This window comes from Ylistrum balloti, unplaced genomic scaffold (assembly GCF_031769215.1).
Source record: "Ylistrum balloti isolate Yb309-2 unplaced genomic scaffold, AGI_CSIRO_Ybal_v1 Utg369926, whole genome shotgun sequence".
NCBI classification, from domain to species: Eukaryota; Metazoa; Mollusca; class Bivalvia; order Pectinida; family Pectinidae; genus Ylistrum; species Ylistrum balloti.
In genome coordinates, this window is record NW_026782041.1 from 710,031 (window position 1) to 729,651 (window position 19,621).

General features: G+C 32.7%; 2 protein-coding genes across 5 annotated transcripts in view; one reads left to right on the forward strand and one right to left on the reverse strand.

The window, feature by feature from the left end:
* Positions 1-19,621, reverse strand: part of LOC132546977 (nuclear pore complex protein Nup107-like) — a 168,064-nt gene that overhangs the window by 14,838 nt on the left and 133,605 nt on the right. For 2 of the 4 annotated variants that reach the window (XM_060210710.1, XM_060210712.1), the window contains exons 2-10: positions 4,539-4,665; positions 4,158-4,270; positions 3,877-3,966; positions 3,333-3,427; positions 2,550-2,585; positions 1,996-2,065; positions 1,500-1,656; positions 891-1,032; positions 216-290 (exon numbers count right to left, since the gene is read on the reverse strand). In XM_060210710.1, the coding sequence (XP_060066693.1) occupies positions 216-290; positions 891-1,032; positions 1,500-1,656; positions 1,996-2,065; positions 2,550-2,585; positions 3,333-3,427; positions 3,877-3,966; positions 4,158-4,270; positions 4,539-4,576 (816 nt within the window). In that variant the 5' untranslated portion in view covers positions 4,577-4,665. Of the gene's footprint in view, positions 1-215; positions 291-890; positions 1,033-1,499; positions 1,657-1,995; positions 2,066-2,549; positions 2,586-3,332; positions 3,428-3,876; positions 3,967-4,157; positions 4,271-4,538; positions 4,666-5,910; positions 5,936-9,623; positions 9,653-19,621 lie in introns of those variants that run through there. The other 2 variants (XM_060210711.1, XM_060210709.1) reach the window with 2 other exon arrangements.
* LOC132546975 (BRCA2 and CDKN1A-interacting protein-like) lies at positions 10,132-15,855 on the forward strand. The gene is made up of 7 exons (XM_060210708.1): positions 10,132-10,263; positions 12,810-12,884; positions 13,403-13,483; positions 13,819-13,923; positions 14,249-14,433; positions 14,687-14,837; positions 15,655-15,855. The coding sequence occupies exons 1-7, from the start codon at positions 10,132-10,134 to the stop codon at positions 15,823-15,825; spliced, it is 900 nt and encodes a 299-aa protein (XP_060066691.1). The 3' UTR covers positions 15,826-15,855.

Genomic DNA, 19,621 nt, shown 5'->3' on the forward strand with positions numbered 1-19,621 from the left:
CATAATTTATTATTATAAAAACTTCATTCTGTACAACATACACTTTTAGAAAACACCAATTTTTGCAAATGCCTTCAAATAACAGTAGACATAATAGTTATAATTTTAATAGGAAATACCAATGTATATAATGATTTCAGTATACATGTAATTCTATCAGAACTTAAGTTATATATTTCAGTTAGCTTTGTCAAGTAATGGAAATATAAACCTACCTGACTTTGTCTGATTTCTGAATTGTTTTCGAAGAAATCACTGACTATTTTTTTGTCACTTTTTCTGAACAGAGACTGAAATAAGAGGAAATCAATTCAACGAAATTCAAGAAGAGTCAAATTAAACAACCTGCACAAAAAATATGGAATGAACACCATTGCAGTGTTTTTGTCATAACTCGATCTTACAACAAACAGCCCGTCTCTGAATAAACTTGGAATGAGTATTTTATAATCTTAATCTTCAATTTCTGCAATTTGGTGAAAATTTTCACACATGAAAACAAATTATCACCTAAACAGACATTATGAAAAAATGTCCTCTTCATGTAGTTTATTCAAGAGCTTTTCATCAAGACCACCATCACAGGTACTTAATAAATGTTTAAGGGATGACACACATTTATTTTCAACAGACAGCAGAGTTTTGGAGAAGCCTTTAATAAACTTGATACATGTATTTGCATGATCTTCTTGATAAAAGTCTCTATTTTCAACAACAAACTTTATCAAATCAGTGTCATAACATTTGAGTACTATATCACAAACTCCATAATACCTAATTTTGACGCTGCAAACACGTTGAATGATATATCCTATTACACACTCTTGTGAGTACCTATTCAAGCATGTTAAGGTGAATAATTAAAACCAAAGTGAGCCATAATGACATACCCCACCATCTTCATTCATCTCTTCGTCTGGGAGGTCCATCCTGAGCTCTACTTCCAACTGATCTTTCAATAGGGAATGTACCAGCTGCCAGGTGTTCTGTTCATGTTCTATCAGATCTAACATTTCAAATGTTTTCTGGAACCTTGAACAAACAATTTAATGCAATGAATGAAAGAAGATATCTTTTATTTTTTAAGTAATTGTAATACATTACAGTGCATGTGAATTCTAGCATTTCATACAAAATATACTCGTTTTAGTCTAAAGGTTTCTATGCATGGAAATCTGGAGTGACTAATGATATATCAATCACCTTTGTACAATTAAGTAAAAAATATAAAGATATGTTCTCATGGTTTTTCTCCGGGTCCTATATCTTATGACTCATCTAAATGAACCTTAAATCTTTGAAATTGTAATAACTAGTACTATATATCCATGTCTGTCAATAAGTTCACCAGTATTTGTGTGACATCTTGAAGAGTTAATAAATAGGATTTCATTGACCCCTGATAAGCCCATCCTGTGATGTCAAAGGTGATGTGCAACTCCACTGGGCTTTTTCAAGATAGATACTGTTCTAACAGTAATGCTGATTCCAATACAAACCTTGGTTCATTCCTTGTGGCCCTTTTCATTAACTTCCTTAAAAGTACAACATGTTCTCGACAGGCATTTTCATATTCTTTGATCAGGTCAAATGACTGACTTTCTGACACGTTGGCTTTCATACACTTCTGGAAATCCTCAAATAGGCCTTTACAAGCTGGTCAACACAAAATATCACTGTATTGGTAAAATTTGATATGGCATGTTGAATAAAAAAATTGACAAAAATATTTCATTGAATGTAAAACCAAACTAAAAACTCAACAAGTACTCTGATCAAAACTTCAAACATAATCAATTTGTTCTTTCATCATAGCTTGTTTTTTTATGTAAATGTCAGTTTGTTTGAACTATTACAGCAAAAAGTAAATAAAAGTAAAGGTCTATCCAATTAAGCCTCAAAGGTATGATGATGACACACATATACATCTGATTAAAATCTATAAATAACATAAATACATAGTCACAATCACTTCAGAGTGTTAATGTTTCTTACCAGAGATACCAGGATCTTCCTCCAACAACAGACCAACATTGGTGGTTGTAACCTCCTCAGTCATATCCTCCTAAAGTGATAATATATACTGCAAAAATGTTTGTTTATAAAATACAAATAAAACATAACAAATCCAAATGTATGAACGGTATGAGTATACCTATGATTCTTTCACCCTCAATTAAAAATTGCCAAATTTTTAAATGTTAATGATTAACGGTTGTACCTATGAAAGTTCAACTAAAAACTGAATACCAAAAATTTTCATTCGGAAATTTTCACCACTGTTACCCTTCTTGACTAAATCAACTACGATCAAAATAAAAGCCGAAACACTTTCATTTTATGTTATAATGTTATCAGTGCGAATTCAATACAGGGGAAGATGGAGTGATGAAAATGACCCTGGACAAATATTTTCCCATATAAAACATACCTTAATGACAACACCTCATTTGTTTCTAAACATGTCGGATTAAATTTACATATACATACAGTAATCAGATATTGCACAGCTTACAGTTGCATCAATCCCAGAAAGAATTGAGACTTACGAGATAGGACTTGTTAGTAAACATCGTAGAATCCATCTACAATAAATAAGGAAGAACAAGATATTATCCGACTTTAAATGTTATATGGATAGATTTGAAATTTCTATTCTCTACTTTGTATAACATTATCATGATAATCAATAACAAGAGGCCCAAGGGCCTTAACGGTCATCTGACTATAAAGACTTATACATGAAAAAGGCAAAATAGGCCAAAAATAAATGGCTCAATTACTCTACAAGTTACAGTGGAAACATTGTTGTTAATCAAAACATTTTCTGCAAACCTGAAATCATATTCTTTATACATGCACTACACAAATGCCATTACTCCAAATGTATTGTTTGTTGAAAAAGGATGTCACAGGCACAATATCAAGACCCTTGGCCTTTCAGTTATTGAAAAGAAGTCATTTAAACATTTTAACATATTTGATACCTGTGACCATGAAAGTGGGTCAATGTCATTCATATTTACAAAGTTGGTAGCCCTTCATCCTAGCATGCTACAGGATGTTTTCTTTCTCCCCAGCTTTTTTTCTTCCCCTTTCACATCAATTTAAATCTATAGGTTTTTTCAATCCCAAACTTTGTTTCTAGCATCCCCCATTTTATTGGAGAATTCAATAATATTCACATCAATATAAATCTGTAAGTTATTTCTATCCCAAACTTTGTTTCTAGCATCCCCCATTTTATTGGAGAATTCATTAATATTCACATCAATATAAATCTGTAAATTATTTCTATCCCTTCCCATGTGTAGTACAGAGGTATTTCATACCTGGTTATAACTTTGATCTGCTGCTGATGCCTTTCTCGGTGTAGGTCCCAATAATCCTGACACATCATACTTTGATCCAGAAGATATTGGTGTGTCTGAAATAACATTGATAATTAAGTTCATGTATACTTATATCATCTACACAATCTATAATATTTGATAACTGAGAGAATGTGAGTGGATAAAAATAACTTTCAATTCTTACTCAAAATTCTTACAACATGTATAAATATGAACAGAAGTACAAGAAGACTACTCTATTTATCCTCATATAAGCCCTCTCCCCGAGTGTTAATGTTCATTATTAAAGTTTGGGGAAAACTTACTTATGAACTACTTTTAGTGGTTTTTTGTGGAATTGATATATAGGAGATATTTTGTTATTTGCTTGTTTTTTTTGTTGAAAAATCTCCTGATGTTTTGAAATGTACATAAATCCCTGATAAAACTGATATCAAATTAATGCAGAGATAACTCATTGTTTACAATGAAAATTTCAATATCAAATTAATGTAAACACTATCACCATGTAAATAGTACCTACATGAGCTATGCTGCAATGCTCCTCCCCTGTGTGGAGTTCTTCTGGTCGCAGCAGCAGGAAAAGCAACACTCTCATCTAGCAACTGAAGTGCTGACTAGGAGTCAAGGTCACACATACTACTTATTTTTGTTTCGAATATCTTAAATTTCAAATTATGAAAAAAAACCAAAAAACAAAAAACAAATCTGATACTTTTTTACATCCAAAAAGATATCCTGTGTACAGAATCCTTTATTAATTTCATTAATAACCAAAGAAATTGAAAGATCAGTAAAGGATACATCGTCTTATATTAATGTTGGCTGCTCTGTTACGAAATGTTTTACTTTGTTCCTGGCCTCGTACCATTGGAGAATCACCCACTAAAACCTCCTCTAACTTCATCATTGTTGGACTACAATAAGAATCAGCTTAATTATTCATAAATAAGAAAGAAATATATATGTTAACATCTGAATCAGCAGATAGTTTCAACACATGATTTTTTCATTAAGAACAATTATTTTCTGTCTAGTGATAGTTTGAACCATTTCCAGTCTTGTTTATTTTACAATCTGATTTTAACATATTGCAAGACTGCACTTATAACTATTAATAAAAGGCATTAGCGTTACAATAATCACTGCATGTAGTCACTATTCAAGAAACCACTTATCACACACCGTTGGTCCAAAGTAAAGGAGAAATCTGAGGTGTCCATGGTCAGTTTCTGGGATTAGTTTTCAGTAGAATAGCATTCACCAACTTCTTATTGACACTGTCACATCATCAATCAGAGTTGGTTTTCACCTGCAAAAAATTCAGGTATTTATCAAATATATAAAACAAAAGAACAACAAAGCCTGTGAGTCTCACCTGGTAATCTGATCATTTCAGCAATGAAAAAACCATGAAAAATACATTCTAGCTTACAAAGATTCTCATCTGATCTGCCCTATTGAGTATGTACATGAAACAAGAGGCCAAATGGACCTGTATCACTCACCTGGTATTCATTGTTCATCACAAATACATAAGCATGTGAACTAATGACATCCAACCAATTTTAACCAAATTCCACAACAAACATTAATTAGCTTCTAACATGTGCACTCAGTTCTTAACAGTGGCAGTTATGACCTGGTCCAAATGTAATATTCAACGGCTTTATCCCAATAACCCATCTACCAAATATCATCCTTCTAAAACTTTTGGTAAATCAGACGAAATGAATTAAGATTTTAACAAATCTGACCCCATGAACTTAAATATGGGTCATGGTAAAAAAATTTTTGCAAAATTTGTCAATATTCACAACAGGAACCTATCAGCAAGATAATATGCCTCTGTGCCTTTCGGCCCATATATCCTTGAATATAGATCAGCAAAACATAATTATTTTAGGACTCCTGTTTATTGAGAAGAAGCTGTTTAAAAGGAATATTTGAAGCCAGATGGAACAAAGGATATCATGCCATGTCATATGCTCAATTGGTCCTTTGAGTTTGATGAGCTAAAATACACATTGACTGCATTTCCTCTATAGCCCATATAAATAATAAGGACAATGTCCCTAGGGGTTAACAACCATTAAGTTAACAAATGCATGTGGTTTTAGTAAAGCTTAAAATGTTCAGACATTTCTCTTCGAATTTACACAAAAATTATGGAAATAATTGAAAAAAAAATACAGATGAAAACAGTGAAAACTTTGTTTTTTGTTAGAACACTGGTTAGACGAGTCTGGTTCAACCCCAAAGGGGGCAGCTGGCCTTCATATCTTTCGATAACCGATCAAGAAATGATGCGAGAGGGAAACAGAAATTTACTTGCGGTTTCAATTGAAATTCTGTATGACAAGAACACTGAACAGTCTATAACAGCTAGGAGTCAGATATTACTAAACCGGCATCAAGACATCATCATTATCACAAAATGTTCCATATTTGGAATATACAATATGCATGTATGTCAAAGTTGCTAGATACCGGTAACATTAAGAAACATTGTGCAGTTGTGATTCAGTTCTCCGCGTGTCAATTGAATACTCGTGACCTGTACAGTGTCGAAGGCCGGTTACACTATCACATTATAAACAACAATGTCAACCATGTGATTTTTCGGCAACAGTGAACTAAATTGATAGAAAGTTATCATCAATAAGTCTTTTTGTGTGGAGCAACCGATGTACAAACCTACCCATCGTGATTCCCGCCAAAAAAATTATACGTCTAATGGACAAACTACTAGATGGCAGCACTTAGATACTTTATCGCTTATAAAAGCCTGATACAATGGATTACCCTGGTACTAGACTTACGCAAGTTATTTTTAACACCAGGTAAAATAATAACTTCGGATATATCGGTGTAGGAGATGGCCATGGGACGAATAGAAAAATTGACAATGGATAAATAAAAGACGTCCATTAGACGGATAGTTATTGTTCCTATCCGCTTAAAAGAAATCTCCTTACCATATCCTTAGTCATGAAATGTATTCGTCAATTCCAGGCTCATCTGTGTACTGTATTAATGTTGTAATATGTATTTAATTATTTCATAAATCACATCAATTATGCTCAGAAAACTTTTGGTATATTATTTGATATTTAGTTTTTATGCAAGCGAATAATGAACTGTTCTTATCCATAATTACTGAGGTATCTTGTTTAATACAAATGGTATATCATGTATTGTCATGTCAACATGTTAATATTTTGTATTCGTCTGTAATGTGCTGATGTAAACATGTGTTTACAGGGCCATATTGTAAACTAAACGCAAGTCTAAATATGCTTCCTTGTTTAGATAATGAATTTATTATTATTATTATCTTATTATAGTTATCGTTTTCCCGTCTAATGGACACCTTCTATATATCCTTGGTTATTGTTTATATAATTTTCTCTTTTTTATTCTCTCATCTTTTTTCTAATGTCTTTGAAATTGTACTTCTAACAGGCAATATAAAGGGTGTACACAGTTGACCGCGATTGCACCGTTTCTTACACAAATTCATGTATCCCACTAACACCAGAAAACAACAGCATTCAAATAATGTTCGCTTATAAGACCGAAAGTTACAGAAAAAACAAAGAGGTTGAATAGAAAAGAATTTATTTTTGGTGAGGTTAGTTATTGACTTATTTTAAATTTTACAGCAATTGCTTAATGTCTACATGTTCGTTATTCTCGGATGCAGCACAGGTGACTCCAGTCATGTATGTTTAGCTCAGAGGCTTGCGATGGAATTAACAAGATGCGCGAAGGATGTTATATACCATTGCATGATAAATAAACAATCAATTAATTATCATGAAAACATGCGTGAAATATAAATAATTCAACTTCCCTTAACCTTATCTGACGGATTCACACGTTAACCGAGCTAGGTGCCCTGACAGCTCACTTTATCCTCATGCAGTGGCTAACAAGACAGTTTGTAATTGAAATATAACTGAAACAGCAATTAAATTACCACTTAACTTTCCGGTCACTACATTTCCATCTTAACAATGTTTAGTTTTTTTATATCTTTTAAGAAATGGGAAGTGAATAAGCTTGGGTGTTGAAATAAACGATACCATACGATAAGACATAAGAATACTGTCATACACAAATTCATGAAAAAAAATAAGAAATAAAAGTAATACTTCAATGGATATATAAGTGGCTAAAATTCAATCAATGAAAGGCTTTAAAACGTGTTCAAGGCGAGGAAAAATCGGTCCATATTAAACTTGGACAGGTATGACTTCAAAATTCAAAAAGCACCCATCGTGAAATCCCCTAGCAATAAAAGAATATGCAATATATCTACTTACGCTTCGTATCGAAATTCATATCTCTTGGATATATAAAATTGTGCATTTGTTCTTATTTCTGTGTCACTTTCATGGTCGGTTGCAGCAATCAATGACGTAAACACTCTTGCATCAGCGCACATTTTGACTGCAGATTCTTCCCATTCCTCAATATCAGCAGACGACCATGCAACTTATGTACCTCAATGGCACTTAACAGTTTTTGATTAGTTTTGCTTAGTCCGTCTTTATTTACATCGGTACTAAGTTTATCGATGGAAATTTCAAAATGTCATCAGACCACGCCCCCATATATAGTGGAAATGTATACGTGCTTTGCTTTGGCCGAGTGCGCTCTCACATACCGTTGAAATGATTGCTTACATGCTTGTTTTTAGAGAAAGTTCAGAGAAAATTAACAAATGATTTAAATCTATGATTTTTTTTTCTTGTCGCGTGGTTCAAAGCGGTTATTACTCAAGAGCACAAGAAGTCCAGTTCATATACTTTCCGAGGTATAAGTTTATTGAGCTGTCTTGGCAAATTATACATTTACACTGAATTTTGGACTGAGTACAATTGATGTTGTTTATGCTTAACGTTTTAGTATTACAATTTTTCCGGTAACAACAAACTTTTATATGCAACTGTTTCGTTGATTTCCAACAAAAAGTGTTTGATCGTGTTGATCGTGTTAATCAGCGGTTTAAGCTAAGACAATTAGGAATACTAGGAAAACTTTTAACTTCAACTAAGTCTATATATGAAAAGTGAAATCATGTGTTAGATTTAAAGGAGACCATTCTGATTTCTTCGATAAGGAGGATCGGTCTCTTCCAGGTGTAAATTCTGTCATCAATACTTTCTTCGTATTTCAACGATTTTGAAACGTTTCCTACAACACATTGGGACTCGCCTTATGGGTTTCAAAACTTAATTCCTTTTGCTTGATGCTGATGATATGATATTATTTCAGAGATTGTTCAATAATTTAGAAAGATAATATGAAAAATGGAAGCTCACTGTGAATATTGAAAATACGAAAGTTGTTTTTTCCGAAAGGGGGAACAGTACATTGTTACAAGAAATGGGCTTATAAAGGCAGAGATATGACTTGTGTTGATAAATTTACATATTTAGGGATAAACTTGAGATTTGATAACAAATTTAACAATGTTTAAAACCCGCTTTCTAACCAAGGTAGAAAAACAATGTTTGCACTGTTTACAAAATGTAGTAATGTGAGCTTCAATATTGAAACTATACTTCGCCGTTTGATAGGTATGTTGGCATCATTTTTAATCATGGATGATATATATTGGTATCGTCAATTGATATTTATATTGGTTCATACACATTATTTAATCTACCTCAAATCCTACGGTGTATTGGAAACTAGATCGTTTTCCACTTGAATATAACAGGAATGTGGGAATAATTAAATATCGGTTTAAATTACTTACGTCAGGAAATTGTATTTTGAATTGTGCATATGATTTTTTTTAAATATGGAAATACGAGAACTGTTTTTAATGTGTTAATTTTGTAAACAAAAAAAATGCATTTGATTTCGAATATGTATGGGAAAGAGAACTAATGTATGGCAATGATGTTCCAATATATTACTATTTATCAGACAGAGAATCTTTAGCCAGGGCTGACAACATCAACAACATCTATAAACATCTTATTAATAATATTACTTTATCATTTTAATTAACTAAGTATATCAGTCATTAAAAAATGTAGAATTCTTGTAACTAAAGTACATAAAATATCATTGTGAAGACGGTGTCAGACTCTGGGGAAATATATACCTGAAGGCAGGGATGTATTATACGTCCCTGCTGAAGGTAATCAATTAAGAAATAATGAACCAATTATATAATTTAAAGTGTATCTCATTTTCTTTGTGTTTTGTTTACATCGTGCTGTAAATTATGACCTCACCATCCTACCCTACCTGATCTTCTCATACAGCTAATTAATCAGTTGGCAGACGACCGCGCGACTCACGCTGATTCCTCAGTTGTACTGAACTTTATATTTGTTATTTGACCTTTTCTTCAAACGTACACAGGGCGGTATTCATGAACTTCTATACAAAAACTAGATAGCAAAGCATCCCTACTTCTTCATAGTTCATTTGATAAAACGCGAGAAATAGGATAGAGTAGTCGATAAATATTGAATTTGAGTGGGTAGCATTCCGATTCATAAGACGTATGAGATATTCGAGCTCGTGTCTACGCTTTAAAGAAATAGTTTCGTAGTAACAAGCGAAACGCATTTTCGTTTTATTTACATATTCATCATTTATAAAAAAAAGTCCAGATAATTGAATAATTTAGTAACACACTAAAGCATTGTGTGTACATTTTCTTCGTTGATTATACTTTCTTGATTATTCTAAAGAAATAACTTTCGTTTTCGTTTGCCTTTACTTCGTAAAATTTTTTAACCAGTACAAGATGGCGTCGAAGAAGAAACGTGTTGCGGAACCAATGTCGACAGATACGTTGGAGAGCGATTCTAATGGAAGTAGTGACGATGATTATGATGAAGACGAAATGGACGATGAGAACTCTTCACCGATAAATGAGGTGATAGAATATGATGGTTTTTCTTAATATTTTTTCTTTTGCAGGATTTTCATGCACGTGTAACGTTTCGGCGAGTAAAATTGGTCGTTTCGGCGCTTGAAAAATATAACAATTTGAATCAGTTAAACAAATAGAACTGTCATGTTTTCGATTACTCAACTTAATTACTAAATTTAAATTATATATCCTGATTTTTTTATAAAATAAAAAGGTTGGGTTTTAAGGTGTTCCGCCGAAATATCATGATAACTTGTGCGTAATAAAGTTGTGCCGAAACGTCTCGATATAGAAGATCTTGATATTGCAGCACCTTACGTTATCTTTCATTTTGACTCTTTTTGTGGACGTAAGGGTCCTTTGTTGTATCTCTTCATTGATATTGATAGGGCTATGCATACTTTCCTTTACTGACAATTTTTTTTTCAAATTGTCTAGGTAATGTCTAGACTTAATGTGGATGTGCCCCATTTCACGATTTTCCATGTCATGGAAGTTAAAATGGCCCTTTATCAAAATTTTGAAAGTTTGTATGGCTATAGACACTTTCTTTTACTTTTCGACTAAATCTTTTTAAACTCTCTTTGTAGTGCATTCATATATTGTTGTGCCCTCTTTCTTTATTTTTAAATAAAAACCATTTTTATGGAAGTTATGTCCCTTTTTTGACATTGATATTAAGAGATCACGAAGTTTTGCTTGCCTTCAGTTATTTTTCAGCAAATTTGTTGTGACATGAAGTTATGAGGAGGGATTCAGTGTCATAAAGTATATGTTACATCCGCTTCTTTGCCAAATCTTGTTTCTTGAATGAAACATCAACTATATCAATTGAAATTTCCTCACACAGGGATATAACAACCATAACATTTTGCAATATCATGAAATACATGTATTTACATCACAATTTTTATTTCAAGTCTCATTTGCCATTTTTTGTGGTGTTGATAGTCAAAAGGGTGTGTTTTCGCTGTAGGAATGATTGGATTTTGCCCAAATTTAGTCTGATGAAGGGTAATCAGTTACAGTAAAACTTGCTTATTTCAAACACGCTTGAGTCAAATACCCCAGATGCATTGAATGTTTTGTTAAGTCCTGATTTTACGTTTTCTTTATCAAAATAAATTATACAGGTACTTTTTTATGCCCATGGCTGCCAGAAACCAAAAGGGAAAAAAAACAAATGATAACTAACGCACAGATTAAAAAAATAGTAATTTGTCGGTGACACATTAGTTTATGATTAAATATGTATGCTGGATATACATGTACATGTGCAAACTAAAAGTTTTATTTTATTCTATTTTACAGTGTAATTTGTATATAGTTATGTGTCAGTGAAGTTGCTGCAGCCTTCACCTTTCCATAACTCAAATCAGTGCTATCGATGTTAAATCAATGTAGAATATTCATGAGCACGTATTTATTGAGTTTTATTACTCTTACACCATGCTGTGAGACACATATCCACAAAAACAAGTGATGAAAATAGGGTCAATCTTCATTGCACAATGTCTCTGTTCATAGAAACACGGCTATGTTGAGCAGTCAGAGAAGTCATATATGCTATTTGGTCCCGTCAAATTTGACTTAAATCCATGTTCACTGTTAGTATAAATAGTGGGTTTTGGCCCTGTGTGGTAGGAGGGGCTGGACTGAATAGTGGAAATAGAGGAAATTCTCTAAAATTCTTCTTTTGTGGGAATGCCTCGATTCTGTCTCAGTTTGGTCTGAAGAATACCTAGTTGAAAGAAACCTTGTTTTGTATCAACCATGAGTCTAATATTAAAGATATGGGAACCATTAGGAGTCTAACATTAAAGATATGGGAACCATTAGGAGTCTAACATTAAAGATATGGGAACCATTAGGAGTCTAACATTAAAGATATGGGAACCATTAGGAGTCTAACATTACAGATATGGGAACCATTAGGAGTCTAACATTAAAGATATGGGAACCATTAGGAGTCTAACATTAAAGATATGGGAACCATTAGGAGTCTAACATTAAAGATATGGGAACCATTAGGAGTCTAACATTAAAGATATGGGAACCATTAGGGGAAGTTCTAAAACATCATTCTTCTGTACAAAGATATTATCAGAGTTTTGTCTGAAGCAATTTTTATGAATGGTAAATCTGACATCTGTTTGACCAAAATGCTGGCACCAAATAGGGAAATTATTTCAGAAATTATTTGTCATATTTGAAATTCTTGATAGTTGAATTAGGTAGGTGAATGATACAGGAACCTTGGGCCTCTTGTCTTTCATTCAGCTGCCTTATATATTTACATAGGGTGCACCTCATCTCATTACGCATTATGGTTATTTTTACTACTACTGAATTGTTTAATTTTGAAGTAGTCTGACGAAACGGTTGACATTGCACTGCTTATAATGTTACAGATCCCTCTAGATCTGACTCCCTATTAGAAGCAAGACTGAAGGTTTAAGATGTCAATGAAGTTATTGTGAGAACGCTTACATTTTACATATTGTAGATACCATACGAGTGGTTGTATAGCTATATCTAAATCTTTTTAGGAAGTGCAAGTGGAATTTGAAGCTCGTATGCTTGACGACAGCGATTTCCACGGTGTGAAAACTCTTCTACAACAGGTAAATTAAAACATACTTGTGATTGTTGTTAGCCCCCACCATCTACCAGTGGTGTGTCTGGAGAATTGTAATTTACCGAATTGTCTTGTTCATTATAAGATAATGTTTGATAAATTACTACCTATATAAAACATGCAACACAATAACCCATTACCTCATTTAGTGGAGTTCAGTTCTGATCTGAGGTCACCTGCCTAACCACTTGTGTTTTTCTTTTGGAATACTCTGGTTTCTTCCTTTAGCAAGAAAGAACTCTTGCATGCTTCAATCTATGCCAACAAAATGGGATTAATGTTTAATATTATTTGACATACACAGTTTCAAAATATGTACCGGCATATTTTTACATTTTCCAATGTTATTGGGCAAAGAATTCCTGTTTGGTCGTTTGAGTGGTTTACTTAGCAGTCCAGTGTATAGTTATAAATAAACTTTGAATTATATACACTCAGTAATTTAACTATAAATGCCTGGTTAGTACATGTAGATGGAATGTTCAGTTTTGTTTCTTCTTTCAGGTGTTCTTGAAAGCGAACGTCAATCTCTCAGAGCTCACCAACACTCTTATATCCCAGAACTTTATTGGATGTGTCATCAAGGTCAGTTTACTTTTGAGGTATTTTTGTGATAACAGGCTATAAATAGTCATCTTTTGTAATATTTATGAAAAAAAATTTGGTTTAAATACAGAGTGTGTACATGCATTAAAATATTTGTTTCCTTTAACCAATTACCTAATGGTTTTGTATTTACTTTTTCTGTGTGTCCATCAATAGTGAAAGCTACAATGCAATAAAATATATCACAAGAGACTCACCAAATATTATTTGGTGAAATATAACCTGAAAACATCTTACCACAATGTCTAAAAAGAAATATCCAAGTGATCTTAAGGTATTTATAAGCTGATGGCTTTAATATTTTGTTTCTTAAGCAAATGGATGTTCCTGACGACGATGATGATGATGATGGAATGGATGATGATGACAGTGATGCAGTGTTTGGTGTTATGTCTGTTGTGAATATTACAGAAAAGAAGGTGAGGATTTGGATTTATCGTACATTCACAAGACGAGAATGTTTCATAAGTCCATGTAACATTTTACTGTCGCTATCTATTTTGAAATATAGCCTTGCCTCAAACATCCTTGTTCAAAAGAAAGTATTAAAACTCCACTGCCCTTATATTATAAGAAAACAACTCCATCCAGTTAAGCAGAAAAAACAACTTCTGTCCTTCAGGTAAGATATAAACAAAAAAAAAAACAGTCCAACTGAACAAACCAATCCTAAAAATGGCCCATTGATTCATAAAATCATGTCAATGCTGCTATGTGCTGTAGTTTTATATTTGTTGGTTGTAGGACCTGGAGTGTGTACAACAAGTGCGCTCACTTCTGTTAGACAATTGTAAAGCCTGTGCTAAGGAGAAGATGTCTCGTTTTTCTGACATGTTGCATGATTCTGATCAACATGTAGGCCTCCTGCTCAGCGAGCGGTACCTCAACATCCCTCCACAGATCTCCGTTCCCATGTATGATTCCTTGATGTAAGTTGAGTATTGCACCCACATTAATGGCTTTCTGATTTAGTTAACATTCCTCTTACAGCTAACTTACACTCAGTCTCTTCGATAATTAGGGACTTGTTGAATACATTAATACATTACAGAATGATGTTTAGAGGAAAGTACAACTCCCAAAATCAAAGTATTATTTATGTACATACCAGTAACCATTCCAATCACGACCCTTTAAAGAAAACTTTTATGGTGAATAAATTGAGATGTCTCCCTGTTCCAGAAAGGATATTGAGAAATGCCAGAGGAAACAGATGAAGTATACCTTTGCTAGGTATGTGATGATCAGCAAGACCTATCGTATGAAGGGTGTCAGTAAACAAAAAGAGGAGCCCATCATCTTCTCCAACTCAGAGGAAGAACTTCTACATGAGGTATCAATGTTCATTTTTGCTATTGGCTTTGTGTTCATGAATATTTTTTTTAACAAGTTATATAAATAAGGACTGTTTGCAGAAGAAACATTGACTGATACCAGTTCTTGCAAATTGGTTAAATTGGATATTTCTAACATATTTTAGTTTATCAATCATTTCTTTAATGAAATAGGATTATGAATATTACATCAGCACAACAATAGGTCACAACTTATTCCTATACTCCCTGAAAATTTCTTTTGGGGAGCACATAATCACCACTTTGTCTTTCCTTTTGTGTATTAAACTTTGCCCACAGTGAAGCAAAATCATGAAACTGGTGTATAGATTGATTATACTAAGGCAATATATAGTGTACCAAATTCAGGGCCCACAACCCCTTAATTACTGAGTTATTGCCCTTAGTTAAAAATTTGTGTGGGGACCATTACTTTGCTTGTATCTAAACAAGGATAATGAAACTTGGTGTATACTGAGGATGATATGTACTGCATCAAACTAAGACCCCACCACCCCATTATTACAGAGTTGTTCAAATTATATTTTCAAAGCACTACTTTAATTTTCTTGCATTTCAACAAGGATAATGAAATTTGATGTTTGCATTGATCATACAAAGACAATGTGCAGTGTTAAAATTTCTCATCACAGTAAATTAATGCTTTAATTTTCAGTAATGACTTTGTTATAGATGTGTTTTTAATGAAGGATTATAATTCCATGTTAGGGACACTTGTTATGCTGTTTCTATGTTCAATGTCCAGATGTTCATCTGTAGTTGCCATTGCAAGTTATTTCAAAACTTCCTTTACAGGCAAGTGAGCTGAGTTTTACTTACTCTGTAGAGGGTGATCGCGACACAGTGGTGGGTGGTAAGTGGGACTCCGACAACCCAATGGAGGCCTTACGGACAGTGATGGTCATCCCTGCAGACCAATTAAGTGTGGCTTTGACCAGGATAAAGGCTGAACTGGCTTCAACCTAACTTTACAATAAAAAATTATTTTATCTTTCACTGCCTGCTTTGTTTCTGTTGATTTGAAGACCAGGTTATGGTGCATAAATACATCTATTTTACTTTTATTGTCTTTCAATTTTTTTTTGGTTGGAGGGTTTGAAAACTAGAAAATGTCTTCACTTCTTAAATAAATTGTTTGACAAAGTTCTACTTGAAGTATCATGAGTTTACTCTTCTGTGTCTGACTCAGCAATTTTATCTACATAAAACCAGCAGACGGGGACCTTGTAATAGGCTCTTCATGCCCATTAAGCAGATACTCTGAAGATGAAGTTCAGGTTCTTGACAAATTTCTTTAAATATCATTGGTGATCTTAAAGCTTGACCTTAGAAGTCTAAAACAGGAACTTGTCTGATGTATTGTGGTAGTCGCCATTTGCATAAGTAGTTTGAAATCCATATAGAAATGAAGTACAAGGTGGTGAGTGTGATTCCGTATCAAGTGTCTTAATGTCATATTAATACATCATTATTTCACATATATCTTTAAAACACTTTAGAAAGTTTGTTTCATAGGGATGAATTTTGTGGGGTTTTTTTTCTCCTTATGAGACATCATGGTTTTATTATCAAGGTATCTTCCTTGTGTCTTTACAAATTCATGATAACCTTGAAATTAAATAGAAAATCACCCCATCCCTTATAAAAACACTATTTACAGTAGTAAATGTGGTGACAAAGCATCCCTTAAATATGAATCTATCTATAGACTGGGAAGGATGATCCTGAAGGGAAGAGAGACTGTCTGTTACTATACATTTTCACACTTCCCCCTAAAAAAGGACTGTGATTATGACTAACAGAAAAGCAAATCTGTGGAATAGCAAACCTTTTTGTTAATAAATCTACGATATGAAATCATACAAAAACACCCATGTTATAATAGTACATTTTAATTCAACTCAAGAAAAGTAGAGATTGAATAAAATTCAATGAGTTATAAGACATGATGACAAACTATTCAAGTCAATAAGTATCAACGTACAGTAGATTCTAACACCTTGTAGAAATATCTATTAAGTTGAATCAGTTGCAATCCTGATGTAGGTTGTTAACATCAACATTTACATTAGTGCTATATTCTAAATTCAATTCTTTTTAATGGAAAATGGATTTTCTTCATCTGAAAAGATACTTGAAAGATTTAGAAGGATCTGAAACTTTTACACAAAGCAGACTTCAATATGGCGTCAATAAAACTAGTTGACCACATTCATAAATTTCCATTTAAAATCATTGCCAGGATAACTATCTAGCTTTATGTTAAAACTATTTCAAACATTTGTATATTCAAACTGACAGACAATTGTAGAACTTACTAAGCATTACATCTCACTTCAATTCCTGTAAACTGTATCGCGATGGCTCAGGCTGATCTCCATGACAGAATCTGCACAGATCACCTTTAACAACTTTTCATAGTAAGAAATTAAAATGAAAACCTGCTATTTGTCATTAAAAAATCAATAAGTTAAAATCTCAACACAATAATTCTAGCAGAGATAATTATGAGTAAATGAGTATGTACATCACAAGTAGCTTATATAATGTGTGGTGATTATGATTTCACACACTCGCCTTAGGTCAGATAAGCCATGCTACAAAGCAAATTTTACAGCATAGACATTGACAATTCAAATAAATCTTATGCTTTCATTTCTATCACAAAGATGCATCACTAAAAACAATTATGATTTTGTATTCAGATTGGTTTTTTTTTTTTCCTTTTCCTTTTTTTCAATTTGCATAAAATTCCAATGTCTATAAGTGCCTACTTACAAGGGAGATAACTATGCTTTGTAGCAATGGAATCATTTATCTTGGACCTGTCCAATATCACATAACTTTTAGGTGCATACATCACACATATATACATATAGGTATCCTTCAAACAACAGATAACAGTTACACCTGCGTGACAGTTATATGCACTCTCCATCATACATACATATAAACTTGCATACATACTATGGTATATAACGATACATTTATTATGAATATTGTAATATGGCTCAATACAGTAACATATTCACATTCATATTTCTGATGATTTTTCAATGTGGGCGTGGGCAGCCAGCTGACTCAACAAAGCTGTTACAGAATAAAGATAAAATTACATCTGATTTGAAAAATGTTACAGGTCAGGATAAGCCTTCAGAAAAATTCCTGTAAAAAATAACTGTTTTAAATAATTGAAACCAAATGCTTCAGTCATTTATAAAAACAAAATGAAGGTAGTAAGTTTTTTGTTTAACAATAGGTCTTGCCTTCAATTTTGACACGGCAGTTTAAACTTCTTCATTGACTGGTTCAAATGAGATATTACCAGTTTACCTCTGAAGATAACAACTGATGTAATATATTTACATTAAATGCAACCAAATGACTTTGATTATTGTGTCTAAGTGTTACTAAACTAAGTTTCAAAGTTAATTGAGAATTTCTGTTTCATGATTTTAAAACTCCCAAATTTCTTAGATTTGGGTTCATAAAATAAATTCCTTGGCGAAAATTCTAAAGTTTTTATCTAATTACTGTATAATTACATATTTCAGGCTTTTGATAAAGAAAAGAAGGGGGCAAAATAAATCTGATGCTGTCAAGGGAGGTAATTGTGCACCTGATGTAAATACATTCAAAGTTTGATGAAAATTCCCATCCACACAGCATTAACCTTACAACAAACCAGATGTTTAATCATTGCAATTAAAACCCTTGGTAGTGAATACAGCATATTTAAGTAAATGTTACACATGATACAGCACACACAGGAAAGACAACATGCTCTAATTATATATAAACAAATGAAAAATGTAATGACACGAAATATGAAAAATACTGTGTCCGGATTCTCTTAATCTTTCAGTAATTACAAATTCACAAAGAAAATGCCTTACATTAACAAAAATAATACTGAAATTTATCATCCTTCCCCTAGATTTTTCATTTTTATAATAAAAATTTCATCTAAATGATTTAGCCAATAATATTCCTGTAATTGCTGTGATAAAAGTCTCATCAGCAAGCATCCATGTTTTGAACAATAAATAAATAAAACACAAAAAGAAAAAAAAACAATAAAATGAGATTTTCAAATCTCTAATAATCACAGATGGTTAAGAAAGGTGTAGAGAGTAAAAAGTAATGAGGTACCTGGTAACTATCATTGGATACACTTTCCATAGTGTTCTAGAGAAGTTTTCCTGTTAAACCATCATCATGTGTTCATAAAGTTTACACTATAGTGTTTGAACAGCTAAAGAACAAAAAGGTTTGTGATGGGATGGTACTTCTATAAAAACTGACAACAATGTGATATACATTTCAAAATAAAATTTCTCTTGACAATTTGACTAGATGTTTCAGACTGGTTCTTGGGAAAGTCACAAAGTGAGAATAATAATGAACACTAACACTCATGTGCTATCTTTTGAGGGCCATAACTTGTATCGCCTGAACACATTACAGAAACTAAGAAAAAAACACTATAGAAACATGGCAAATAAAAATTAGGTAACATACACCTGATTTATTATATGTTGATAGAATATTTTTCAACAGAACAACAACTTAAAGGTTTTAAGTTAAACAAGAACATTTTTCAGCATCTTGTTTGTACATGTATCAGCAGAATTATGAAAGAGTACAACTATCTGGTATTGATGTATATGAGGACTACATATTAACTAATAATTAATTCTACAATTGAATACATAAAAAACCTTAAATTTGTTTTCATTTCAAGGGATTTTATGAGTATTGA